At 36.3% G+C, this 14,470-nt stretch overlaps 1 protein-coding gene across 1 annotated transcript; it reads left to right on the forward strand.

The window, feature by feature from the left end:
• The first annotated feature begins 823 nt into the window (after window positions 1-823).
• LOC128623050 (zinc finger protein 239) lies at window positions 824-14,441 on the forward strand. Its single transcript, XM_053649910.1, has 3 exons — window positions 824-913; window positions 1,004-1,092; window positions 12,982-14,441. The coding sequence occupies exons 2-3, from the start codon at window positions 1,030-1,032 to the stop codon at window positions 13,816-13,818; spliced, it is 900 nt and encodes a 299-aa protein (XP_053505885.1). The 5' UTR covers window positions 824-913; window positions 1,004-1,029; the 3' UTR covers window positions 13,819-14,441.
• The last annotated feature ends 29 nt before the right edge of the window (window positions 14,442-14,470 follow it).

Raw genomic sequence — 14,470 nt, forward strand, 5'->3', positions numbered from 1 at the left:
CTAAAGAAAATAAGTGGCATACACTCTCAATCCCTAAGTATAGGATGTGGGGCGTTTAGAACATCTCCCATCTCAGCTATACAGGTGGAAATTACAGAGATGTATTAACTATTAAAGGAGTGTTGGGAACATGAGTATGTCAATTGTAGGAGTTTGGAAGAAATGCTGATAAAGACACAAAGAAAATAGGAACTGACTGTATAGAATGAGCCCTACGGTGGTTATACCTGTGATTCCTCCTTGGCTGTTTCAGATGCCAGTGGTTGATTTCCAGTTGCACAGTAAAATAAATGATAAGGAAAGAATTTTGCCTAAAGATGAAATAGTGACACAATATCTGAAGCAAAACTACTACTATGGATTGAAAGAACCAAGTATGGAACAGAAGGGAAGATACTGTAATATCCAGGCTCCGTATAGGACATACTCTCTTAAATTATTATTACATTTTAATTTTACATATTCAATTAATAAAACACTATAGGAAAAAGTGAGTCAGATCGATGTATACATTGTGAAATGGCTAAAACAGTTGAGCATGTGATACTGCAGTGTGAGGCATACAATATAAAAATAATTCAATTTGTGGGAAAATTAAGTGATCTCGGAATATATACAATAACATTAGAAAATATATTTCAATGTACATTGAGAGAGGTAAGAGTATACTGCATTATTTTTAAACACTTGCGGGACACAGGTTTGATTAATAGGATGTAGGTGGTTTATTTTTTTTTCTCCCACTGAACGTTACACTCCATCCCAGTAGGTGGCGGTAATGCACCTTAAGCTGGTTTGCCAACCGCCATAAAACAATAGAAGACGACGAAAGAACCTCTCTCACGCTTGTTCGCGGAACTTCTTTCTCTACACGGGCTTAGAAGCTCTGATATTCTGTGTGATTTCACTAAAGGTGAGTTCATCTGAAACTGACCACCTGAGCTACTCGGTTAACAGGTTAGTGGAGATTCTGGAGTCATGAATCTCTGTATTTTTCTTCCAGTGTCCTGATTCTTTACACCTCTTATAATGAAAACCAGACGGCGCTCTTTAAGAAAATCTCCACAGACTCCTGCTGCTACTGGCTCAAAGGTAACGTTTAGTCATGTGTCTGATTTCTCTTTTCATTTTTAAACTCCGAGAACTTGTTTATAATTAAGTAACGATTACAACACTATATACAACAAGCAGAAAACTTCCCCGCAAACACCGCGCGTTCTGATGACGTCACCAGTTAGTCTCTGTTCGTCAGTGTGATATTACTCTATGATAGCGTTGTTACTTTACCACGTCTTGGTAACGTTTATTTTTATATATAATCTTGGCTAACGGTCCAGAAACGTCGTGGCCACGTCCTCCAAAAACTCTCTAACTAGTCTCATTAAGAACGATGTGAAGATGTGTTTTTATTTATTGTTTGCAATAATTGATTGTATTCAGCGTTTACAACAAAATTGTCAACTTATTCATGAGCTTTTTTATATAACAGAGGACACAATCACATTTGCATAATTCAAAACAAAAGTACAAAATAAATAAATTAAAATAAGAGATAATTTGTAGGGGTTTGTTATGAGTTTAATCTTGTCTAATAATGAAACAGGTTTCTGGCTTGGGGAAAAATCTAGTTATTATTTTCAGTTGAGTCCACATATGTAGATAGTTCTGTGCAGTGTATAAGTATCATTATCCTCGCCTGTTATCCATTTTCCAAAAAAACTTGTTTATAGTTTAAACAACGCATAATTCTTTTAAAACATCTTTTTAAAATGTCTTTACCTCCTATTTAGAAGGTATAATAAATATTTTTTATTTCTTTGGACATGGACATAGTCTCCACAAAGAATAACGCAGATGGTTTAAGTGTTCTTGGTTTTATTTCAGTAAAAGAGAACAACGGTATCATAACATTGAGGGACTGTAGAAATTTTATACACATCAGTGTTTTCTCAACAATATAATCAACAAATCTTTCAATTATTTCACGAATAACATTCTCTTCATTTATGTCCACGATTCTAATACATCTACCACATTCAATCATCATGTATTTTCTAACAGCATAGTTACACAAAACGGATCAACCGTATTAATACACACGCATCATGGCTAACCATTCGATACACTTTTCTTACATCATCCATATTCACCTCATTGTGTGTGGATTAAAATGGTAAAAAGTAGGGTTCACACCACATTCATTAGCAGACACATGCTAAGCATTTTCTGGTCAACAAAACCGTGAATCTCCATTACATCACACACGCACAGACAATGGCCAGTAGCGCGCACATACGTTGAGATCCAAAGGTCGTAAATCACACGCCCCTACAGAACTGTCAGTCAGGGGAACATGGAAGGGTCATAAATCAAACAGTTTAACAAAGTTCATGTTATTACTACTAATGTAATATCCGCTTCACATATATCTTTAAAAATACTGTCAATTGTTGGAATATCCTTCTTCACTTCTTTGAAAAAAATCATAATAATCTTCAGTCACTTGCAAAGAAGAATATAAATTAGACTAGAACTGAAACGACTCTTTAGTAATTACTCTATGATCAGAGTTTTCTTCCTGATGTACTATTAAGCTACAAATCATTTTCTTTCTTGTCTCCTTTTTTCCAGCTTGATGAAATATGAACTGTTCTTTTCTCCCTTTTCCATTCATTTAGCTCTGGATCTTACATATGCACCTTTTGCTTTTTTTGATCTCCATCTCACCTGGAGATTAATCCACAGGTTTATGTTTGTAGAGTAAATTTTTTTTGTCCTGCACTGTAAAAAAAAAAAAATTATGGTAAAAAACCGGCAGCTGTGGTTGCCAGAACTTTACTGTAAAAAATAAGGTATCAACGTTTTAAGTTGTACGGGATTGCACTTTGTCTACTATATTTTTTACAGTTCAAAACTGTAAATTAAAGGTTTATGAAACGTACTTATAACAGCTCATTACTGTCTAATTTAAAGGTGTGTTGTACTAATTACAGACAAAAACTGTAATTATAAAATTGTTTCCCCAAAGGGCACAGGAAACCAGTGTTTAATTGTAGGAAAAATTACATTAAATATGTTGGATATTGTGAACCATTCACACGTTTCACTGTAAAAATTACAAATAACCACTAATTTCATTCGGAAATTTCTATGAAAGCATCATACTATCACACTAGCTGGAAGCTCAGACTTTATGAAATATAAGCTACATATTGTGCAGCTGACAAAAATGTTTTTTACTTTTAAATTGTAATTTTAATAATGCTTTAAACAGCGAGAGGAATTCAAGGTTAAAATTATTAAGAGTACTGTTACACTAATTAGCAAATGTATAAAACTTCAATGTGGTCCCAAGTATTTTTAATTAAGACCGGCAAGAAATGAAGGATTTTTCTGTTTTTGAACAGAAGTAGGCAGTGGTTTAAACAAAACACAAATGCTCCAGTTAGTCCTGACTGTAGAAGTTAAAACGTCACTCTTACTACTCTACAGGCACTTCCAACAGATCTTATTTAAAGTTAAGTAAAGGTTAAATAAACCTGATAAATTAAAGGTTCACTGGAAGAGCAAAGAGAAAAGTGGATGTTTAAAGACATTGTTCTACTTAACATCCCATGAGGAAAATCCTTCACAGAAAAACAGTGATTAAAGACTCCGTAATCTACTATAACATAACCTCAGTAAATCATTTAAATCAGCACATCATGTAAAAAAAAAAAAAAAAAAACAGAACAAATCACAAAATTTGATTCAGCTGTTTTAATGACCCGCAAACTTGCTATCTTGTGGTTACAACACATGTCAATAACACATTCCTTGTTAATTCACTATAACAAAAAAACTAGTTCAGCTTTACAATGTCTCTCGCCACTCATGATCCGAAAGGTCTGAGATTAAGGTGAAGACTCTTGGGTTCACTGGAAGTCGCTTTTTGTTCTTCTTCTCCTCGACTTTTGTGCCCTTCTCAGGATTTATGATGAAAAAACACATTGGAAAAGAATGAATGATTGTGAAAACTCTGTAAATGAACCTACGTAGTAAATGAACCCCTCCTCCACCCAAATAAAAACAACTTTGCATAACTTTGCAGGAACTCAAGCACTGAGGCCAGTTCTGAAGGGTAGTGAATGTTGAAACAGTAATAACTACCAAACATCAGACAGACAGCAGAGATGAATGTGGGAATGTCATCATTCACAATCTTGCAGTCCACACTCAGCATGAATCGATCACCAGCATAGCAGGAGGGTCCTGTGGATAAAACTAAATTTCAATGTAATATATACACATGTAGTTATATACAAATGTGTGTATATATACAGATATATACATAAACAGACAGACATACAGACAGACAGATGGATAGACTGACAGACCACAGATATAGAGATGGAAAGATAGAGTGGTGTTTGAAGGTTTGTGAACTCATTAGATTTTTCTATACGTTTGCATAAATATGACCTAAAACATCAGCTTTTCACACAAATGCTAAAAGTATATAAAGAGAACCCAATTAACAAATGAGACAAAAATATTACACGTGGTCATTTCTTTATTGAGGAAAATGATCCAATATCACATATCTGTGAGTGGCAAAAGTATGTGAACCTCTAGGATTAGCAATTAATTTGAAAGTGAAATTAGAGTCAGGTGTTTTCAATTAATGATAATCAGGTGAGCACCTTGTTTTATTTAATGAACAGGGATCTATCAAAGTCTGATCTTCACAACACATGTTTGTGGAAGTGTATCATGGCACGAACAACAGAGATTCTGAGGACTTCAGGAAAAGAGTTGTTGGAGCTCATCGGGCTGCAAAAGGTTACAAAAAGATCTCTAAACAGTTTGGACTCCACCAATCCACAGCCAGACAGATTGTGTACACATGGAGGAAATCTATGACCATTAATTCCCTCCCCAGGAATGGTCCACCAACAAAAATCATGCCAAGAGCAAGACATGTCATAGTCCCCAAGGTCGCAAAGGAGCCCAGGGTAACTTCTAAGCAACTAAAGGCCTCTTTCTAATTGGCTAAAGTTAATGTTCATAAGTCCACCATCAGGAGAACACTGAACAGCAATAATATGCATGGCAGGGTTACAAGGAAAAAGCCACTGCTCTTCAAAAATAACATTGCTGCCCTTCTGCAGTTTGTCAAACAATGTGGTGGTAGTATCATGGTTTGGGCCGTTGTGCTGCATGTGGGCCAGGATGGCTTGCCATCATTGATGGAGCAATGAATTCTGAATTATACCAGTGAATTCTAAAGGAAAATATCAGGGCATCTGTCAGTGAACTGAATCTCAAGAGAAAGTGGGTCATTCAGCAAGTCAACGACCCTATGCACACAAGTTGTTTGACCAAACAATGATTACAGAACAATAAAGTTAATGTTTTGGATTGGCCAAGTCAAAGTCCTGACCTTAATCCAAGAGAAATGTTGTGGAAGGACCTGAAGCAAGCAGTTCATGTGAGGAAACCCACCAACATTCCAGAGTTGAAGCTGTTCTGTACTAAGGAATGGGCAGAATTCCTCCAAGCCAATGTGCAGGACTGATCAATAGTTACCGCAAACGTTTAGTTGCAGTTATTGATGCACAAGGGGGGTCACACCAGATAATGAAAGCAAAGGTTCACCTACTTTTGCAACTTATTTGCACCAGGTGTGCTTGACTTGGAACACATGAAATACCTGAACTGGGTAGGGGCAGAAAATATATGAAATACCTGGACGGGGCAGAAAAAGCTAGCTATCAATGGCTGCAAACAGATTTCTGAGAAGACGGGTTGTGAAAAACCCTCAAGTGACTGCAAAAGACGAGGAGCAAGACTTGGTGTAACAGACACTGAGGTTTCTGTGAGCACAGTAAGGCGCATACTAAACGCAGAAGGTTTCCATGCCATAACTCCAAGACGTTCACGACTACTGATCCAAAAGCACAAGAAAAATCAGCTCAAAATCATATAAATAAGCCACAGAAGTTTTGGGATTCTGTTCTGTGGAGCGATGAAACAAAACTGGAACTTTTCGGCACGATGGATCAGCGGTATGGCTGGAGGAAGCAGAATGAAGAAAGAACACTCTGTCCACAGTCAAGCATGGTGGTGGTTCGGTGATGCTTTGGGGCTGCTTTGCATCCTCTGGCAATGGAAACCTACAGCGTGTGGAAGGCAAGATGGATTCATTGAATTATTAGGAAATCCTAGGAGAAAATGTCATGCTGTCTGTGAGGAAGCTGAAGCTTGGGTGTCATTGGACCTTCCACCAGGACAATGATCTCAAGCATACATCAAATTCCACCATGGCTTGGTTGCAGAAGAAGTCCTGGAAGATTCTGCAGGGGCCATCATAGTCACCTGACTTGAACCCCATAGAAAGTCTCTGGTGGGATTCGAAGAAGGTGGTTGCAGCACGCAAACCCAAGAATAGGGCTGCACAATTATGGCCAAAATGATAATCCCGATTATTTTGATCAATATTGAGATCTCGATTATTTATCACAATTATTCATTGATTTTAGGGACAACATATCTTTAACTGTGCTTTCACATTTAAATAAACAGACCGCTGCCTTCACCTCCATGTTGTTGTGCTATATTCCTGCTAATGTACAAATCTTTAAGTGTTTACAGGAGGAGAGACGCAAAACAATTTCTTTTAGGAGCACTTGTGCTCCTAATTACAAAAATTTAGGAGCACAGTTGAAGTTAGGTTTTTTTTGTTTGTTCGTTTGTTTTTTTTTTTTTTTTACATTTTTCTTTATTTTTCTTTATTTTATTTTTTTTTTAGAGATAATGGTAATGGTAATGTGCCACAATATAAGTAAATATAAGTAGGCATGAGAGAACTTCTGATAAACTAAATGTAATATTTTCAGTTAATTTTACAGGCTGTATGCAAAAAAAAAACCCAACAACCGTTAACTTGTTCCGCCTTGTAAACAAATACAAAAAACCTTAATGTTCAGTATTTGAAGTCTGCTCCTCTTAAATATATTTAAAGCTACACTATTAGACATTTTCCACTGTCATGGTTCTGGGCTGGAGCCAGTTCTCGAACCACTCTGTGTATATTGTGTGTGTGTGTGTGTATGTATATATATATATATATATATATATATATATATATATATATATATATATATATGAATAATCTCATATAGGATGTGATTGCGTGAGTTCATTTACCCGTCAGATGAAAAGCACTTTAGTTTAATGGTGTTCATTAGGGATGCACCGATCAGGATTTTTACGACCGAAACCGATCCAGATACCAATCTTTTTTTCTGTTTAAGCTTTAATCAGGAGGTCTGTCATAAACAGTTAAATGTAAGCTCTCTGCTCATGGTCACTGTTAATTGAATTAAAATAATAGCAATGAGAAATACTGTTGGTTAATTGATAAATAAACAAGCATAAAATATTTATTTTTAAATATTTTAAACAATAGAGTCCTAATTAAAAGTAGATTGACACAGGCATGATCCATATTAGCAAAAAGGCTAATAGCTTTCTAAGGAGATGGCAAACTAAGCTTATGTCAAATTGATATTAAGTGTAACCCACAGTAATTAAACATCATTTAATTTCTCATTTTAATTATACTTTATGAAGTTATTTTAATGTCTATTTTTTATATTAAATTATTTATTTATAACTAAGCACTAGGGATGTCACGATACCAAAAATCTTGTAGTCAGTACCGATACCACCAAAAGTACATGATACTCGATACCAAGTCGATAACACGGTGTGGTTAAAAAAGAATATTTTTTTTTTTTTTTTAAATAAAACTCCTGGAGGACATCCTCCTCTGGCTAATACTGGCAAAAAGAGGGGGGGGGGGCATTTTAGTTATCAAACACTATCTGACAGTGACTAAACCGTGTTAATAACAAGTGCGTGCACTCATAAATGTGTGCGCGCACACACGCACCTTATACTCTGAATGTAAGCATTAGTTTAAATTCACTGATGTGGTGGCAGGCCAAAAAGATTTATTAAAAGTATGAACATTTGAAAAATTATTAGTGACATTAGGCTACATTTAGCTGACAGGACACGGGCTGAATGGCGATGCATGGTGGCCCATTAGGAGGTAGTTTATAACATTGCAATGCGTTAGCGTCATTAACAAAAAACTGGCTATCACAGACATTACATAATGTTAGCTAGTTTCATGGCTACAGTGCCAGCTGCCTAAAACAAACATAATATAGGACCGTCTTTCAGGTGCTTTGCCAAATTCCAGGGGTTTCCTCTTTTTGTTTGAAATGAACGATAGCATTGGTTGCACACCGGCAAGTGATGCTACCTTTCCTCTCAACAAGTCACGGCAGAGCTAAAATTGTCACCATTTTCTGTAGTTTTTCCCGTGTGCTTGTAGGCGTTCTTCATCTTCCTTACCACTTGTGGACTGACTAAAACACTTGTGCGTATTTGCTGTCCCCTTCATTTCTGGAAGAATTGGAACCTCTTTACCTTCATAACCAACGATACCTAAGCAACTGTAGAAAAACAAGTACCGTCATGGTTTAAGAATGTTGGTATCAACTTGGTACTGAAGTATCGGTTCTCGTGGCATCCTTACTAAGCACATTTTCTGTCTTTACATTTTATTTATATATATATTTTTTTTATCAGTTGTTCCTTTTAGATGGGTTTCCCAGTACAGTGTTGCCATGTCTGCTGATAATATTGAGTTATTTTGTGGGATTAAATCAAAACATGGAAACTGGAGTCGACTTTTCTAGTGATATCTGGCAACAGAAATGACGGTAAAACATTTTAAATTATGTGAACAAGCACACACTGCACTGCACCACTCTGTTAAACACTGAAATGAAGAAAAGCTTATAATTTTATGAAAGTATTTACATTAATCTTTTAGTTAAAATGTGTACTATTTAAGCTGTAAAGTTCTTTAAATTGATTTTAAGGTTGTTTTAGGGTTTGTTGACACTGTGTCTTCTTGGCAACAAAGCTGTAAAATTTATTATAACTACCAAGAAAAGGTCATTAGCTGATGTTATGGCACGGAAATCATGTTAATATACATTTGTTAATATCCTGTGGCTATAGAAACATGAGTATTTTAACATTTACAGATTGACTCCATGCACTTCCATTGTAGGTGCCTCACTGTTCTGCTTTTTTAAAGTGTTAAAATAATTTTTTATATAACGTTATGTGGTAATCAACATTATACAACAAATGCTGTTGATTGTGCTAAACGTGTATTGAACCAGGAATATTCCTTTAAGTGCACACTGCACAGGAAACCAAATAAGTATGTGTAATAATAAGAAAATAATATAGCTGCAAGCAGCAATGACAGGCCCAAGCACTTCAGTGCCATCACCACCTGTGGGTGTATGAAATCAATGCATAGTGAAGCGAGTGTTATATAGTACAGTTCACAAGTATACAAAGAAAAGAGTATTAAAGTTTGATGCATTACTACATCAACACTATGTAAGATACCGAGAATCATTTTGCAATTTGACATCAGCCATGTCGCGACATTATTCTGACCAACATTGAAGCGATTCGGGTGAATATGAGAAGACTCTTTGAAAGCCTGTTGTGACACACTTCCTGCTGTCAGGAGGTGGCGCTATGACCATGACTCACAATAGTCACATCCGTGTGATCAGGCCCCAGTACCAAACATACAGCTCAAATATATATATATATATATATATATATATATATATATATATATATATATATATATATATATATATATATATATATATATATATATATATATATATATATATATAATATATGAAGTCTGTATGGCCTTAGGAGCAGCCGTAGTCCCAGCAGTCTGGAATTAGAGAAGATTTGAGCTCCATCCAGAGGCAGAAAGGATCTGGATCTCTAGTATCTCCATAAATTCGTGTGTGGCTCGGCAAAAGGAGAGAGGGAGAAAAAGATTATTATGACTGCGAAGTAGTAAAATAGAATCTAGTCAGGGTAGGCTTGAGTAAACAAATACGTTTTAAGCCTAGACTTAAACACTGAGACTGTGTCTGAGTCCCGAACACTAATAGGAAGACTGTTCCATAACTGTGGGGCTCTATAAGAGAAAGCTCTTCCCCCTGCTGTAGCCTTTACTATTCAAGGTACCGTCAAATAGCCTGCATCTTTTGATCTAAGTAGTCGTGGCGGATCATATAAAACCAAAAGGTCGCTTAGATATTGTGGCGCGAGACCATTTAGTGCTTTATAGGTTAATAAAAGTATTTTATAGTTAATGCGAGATTTTACTGGGAGCCAATGCAGTATTGATAATATTGGTGTGATATGGTCATATCTTCTAGTTTTAGTTAGGACTCTAGCAGCTGCATTCTGGACTAACTGGAGCTTATTTATATTCCTACTGGAACATGCAGACAGTAAGGCATTACAGTAATCTAATCTAGAGGTGACGAATGCATGAACTGGTGTTTCCGCATCATGTAGTGACAATTGTTTCTTATCTTAGAAATATTTCTGAGATGAAAGAAAGCTATCCTAGTAATATTATCTACATAAGACACTGTAGCCTTTTTACTGTAGCCTTTCTACAGTATTTTACTGTTAAATTCAAAAACATTTTTTTACAGTGTGCATATGAATTTGTTGGTAAATACTTAAAAATAATTATTTAGCTTAATGGTTATGTATTAGCTTAGTATGTTTTGGGGGGGGGAATGACAAAATTCTGATGAATAAATGCTGTAAATGTGTTGCTGATTGTTGCTTGATGTTACTTGAGGCACAGGTTTGTCTTAATGAGTACATTTTGAGATGATGGGTCGAATAGAAATTAAACAAAAAATACCATTATAATTGCTTCCATCAAAACCAATACAATTTCCATTAAAAACATTTGAATTTGAAGTCAGGGAATGAAAGTCAGTCCTATATGGGTTTAAAGTAAAGAAATTCGTTTGCTGACCATAAAGGAATGGCTCGAGAATCACATATCCACCCCTGACCAAAGGAGTGACGTGTTAGAAACAAAGGTGGAGTTGAGGCTGAATAGTAGTCATGGGAGACAGGTAAGCAGCTGCTCATATATTCGTGAGTTGATATTGAAAGGATTAAATAATCAGACTCCCGACCATGGTCGTTGGGACATACTCCCTACGTTTCAGCAACGTACTATAAGCTGTAACATCACCACGACGAATATGGGAATCATGAGGTTACATGGTTGGAACGTTATTTGGTACATCGCTGTGACTAATATGGTCCGGTGCTGTTACTTTACAACGTACCAGTTTGGTCTTTGGAACATGCTCACCACATTCCAATAACGTACAACTATAACATTGAAACGAATATCGGAATCACAAGGTTACATGGCTGGAATGTTAATTGGTACGTCATTGCAACAAATATGGTTATGTCTTCACAACATAACTGTGTTAGCTGGGTTCAGGTCAGGGCTCACACTTCATGTGGCCTTTAGATTATTTATATAGGAACTGATTTCATTTATGTTTGTTGGAAATTCTGAAACAATTAGCATAAATGTGTAACACTTGCTCCACTTGTTAGATAGTGTTGTGGAATCTTCAGCAAAAAGCGCTCTGAGTCTCAGGGTCTTGATGTCTAAAGAGAGACTTTATTATCCAAACAACAAAGTCGAGCAGGTCTGCAGATTAACTCCCTTGCTTATCCTCGATACATGCTTTTATACAATTCTATATGTTGATCTCATCGGGGGGGGGGGGGTTTCTTTCTCTTTATTTTATTTATTCAGACCTTGGTCATGCACCGCCATTAATTCTAAGACTTGGGCCTCCCTCATATTTTTAATGGTGGCGTGGTACATCCAGCTCTCTTTAAAAAAAAAAAAAAAAAAAATTAATAAAAAAAAAGAAAATATTATATTCCAAAAAGATTACATACATTCCCAGCACAAACAGGTACCAGTATACTGATTAGTATTTGCTTATACTCTTTAAGCATATGTTTTAATGGATTAACTCATTTATTTATTATAACATGTTGATACTCTTTCACAGCTTATACTTTGGTTATATATGAGTGAATTATACTTTGATTGATTAAAATATTCCATAATAGATGTGGGCAAAAATGGGGTCTTATTAGTGTTTTATTCAGAAGACTTTGTTTGTTTGGGGTGGAACAGAAGATTTATGCACAAGTTCAAAACTAATGTTTATAGCTTTGTAGCAATTCATAAAAATATCATTAAAAATCATTAAAAAGATTTCCGTCTTTGTTTCAGATACATCAATAAAACCAGTGTGATATGATTCTAGTGCTATAAACTTAGGTTTCTAAATAATAATCCATGTGAGTTTGTGGTCTGAGCCAGAGTGCTGTAAACTTTCTGCCACTTTTGGATAATATCCATTTTTTCAGCTCTTTTCTCTTCATAAAGATGAGCCAGAAAAAAATGCTGCTTAATGGGTGCTATTTATTCCACTCCATTCTACTTCCACAGACAAAAACAAAAGAATAATGTGTGAGCCAGCAGATGAAAAAAGCCAATACTTTTGGCCATAACAGTTAAAAGAAACTCTGTGAACTCCTGTACGGATTAATTATATCGAACAAGTCTGGGGATCGGTATACAAGTCCCCAGGGATTACTGGAGTTTTAAGAAGCATGCATGTGGCATGAGCTATAACTTCACAACTGATTGATAGTCAGATTCTTTTTTCAACAGAGAACGTGTTTTGATTACATTAATGCTTTAAACCATTGTATTTGGAAACACAAAGTTCCATGTTGATTTCCCAGAGTCTAAACACAGGCAGTGCTTCACCTTGAAAAAACTTTGATGCCCAGAGCAATGTCATCTTTGTAGGGCTAGTCTACAGCCATTAAAGGTGGGTGATTGGGTGATCAAGCCGTATTACAGTATTGTAGGAGGCTTTTCCAAAAACAATTCCATAAACACATGGGGACAAAATTTAAAATACACATCTTGAATAATTTTATTATGTTTTCCAGATGTTCCACTGCTCAGATTGTGGGGAGAGTTTTACTAAAAGTCATCATCTCAAAGATCACAAGCGGATCCACACAGGGAAGAAGCCATTTTACTGTAGACAGTGTGGGAAGAGTTTTACTTGCCAGAGTCATCTCCAACAGCATGAGCGCATTCACACAGGGGAGAAGCCGTTTCTCTGTACACAGTGTGGGAAGAGTTTTTCTTTTCAGAGTAATCTCCAACGACATGAGCGCATTCACACAGGAGAAAAGCCTCATCACTGCTCACAGTGTGGGAAAAGTTTTACTTTACAGTGTAATCTCCGACGACACCAGCGTATCCACACAGGAGAGAAGCCGTATCACTGTGGACAGTGTGGGAAGCGTTTTACTTGCCAGCATACTCTCCACCAGCATTTGCGCATTCACACAGGGGAGAAGCCGTATCTCTGTGCACAGTGTGGGAAGAGTTTTTCTTTTCAGAGTACTCTCCTACAACATGAGCGCATTCACACAGGAGAGAAGCCGTATCACTGTGGACAGTGTGGGAAGAGTTTTACCCAACCATGGACTCTCCAACGACATGAGCGCATGCACACAGGACAGAAGCCATATTACTGTGGACAGTGTGAGAAGAGTTTTACTTGCCAGAGTAATCTCCAACAGCATTTGCGCAGTCACACAGGAGAGAAGCCGTATCACTGTGGATTGTGTGGGAAGAGTTTTACTATTCGGAGTAATCTCCAACAGCATTTGCGCATTCACACAGGACAGAAGCCGTATCGCTGCACGCAGTGTAAGAAAAGTTTTCGTGACCAGAAGACCCTCCTCAGCCACCAGCAGAGACATACAGGATAGAAGCTGTACCTCTGCGGATAATGTGGGCGGAGTTATACGCTTTCAAGTTCATTAAGGACACACAAGTGCTCTAACATAAAACCATCAGACATTAATTTCTCAAGTTAAGATATGTGTTTTTAATTTACATTTTTTTTAAAGGGGAGGTAAAGAGACATTCAGGCATTATACCATATTATATTATTTGTCATGGACTGTAGTATTCTGTTGCATGGGACTTTATTGCTTACTCTCTGGATTTTAGAAAATTGATGATTTTATGTTGTTTTCCTATTTTTCTCCAAATGCCACAGTGAGCACTGGCTTGCTTTATGCCTTAATGACAAAACCACTGGAGAATTTTTTGACTCATATGGAAACCCTCCAAACTACGAACTCATTCCTCGCTCAATTAATTATTTTTTGACCAAGAACTGTTGCAAAATAAAATTGAACCCTGTACAAGTTCAAAACTTTACTTCAGTTTGCTAAAAAAAACAGTTTTTTCTGTGTCATAAAGCTAAAGGTTATTCATTTAACCATATGTCTATGTATAGCAAAGATTTAAATAGAAATGATAATGCTGTTGTATTTTTTTTTGTTAAAAAAAAATGTACCCTAGAATAAATAAAAAGCATTCTTTACCTCTTTACCTGTGTACAATGTGTTAACT

Source organism: Ictalurus furcatus, chromosome 19 (genome assembly GCF_023375685.1).
Source record: "Ictalurus furcatus strain D&B chromosome 19, Billie_1.0, whole genome shotgun sequence".
Classification (NCBI taxonomy): domain Eukaryota; kingdom Metazoa; phylum Chordata; class Actinopteri; order Siluriformes; family Ictaluridae; genus Ictalurus; species Ictalurus furcatus.

Coding starts and splice junctions, on each gene's coding strand:
- LOC128623050 (XM_053649910.1), top strand. CDS start 1,030: ATGAAAACCAGACGGCGCTCTTTAAGAAAATCTCCACAGACTCCTGCT. Junction 1,093..12,981: donor CTGCTGCTACTGGCTCAAAG/GTAACGTTTAGT, acceptor TATGTTTTCCAG/ATGTTCCACTGCTCAGATTG.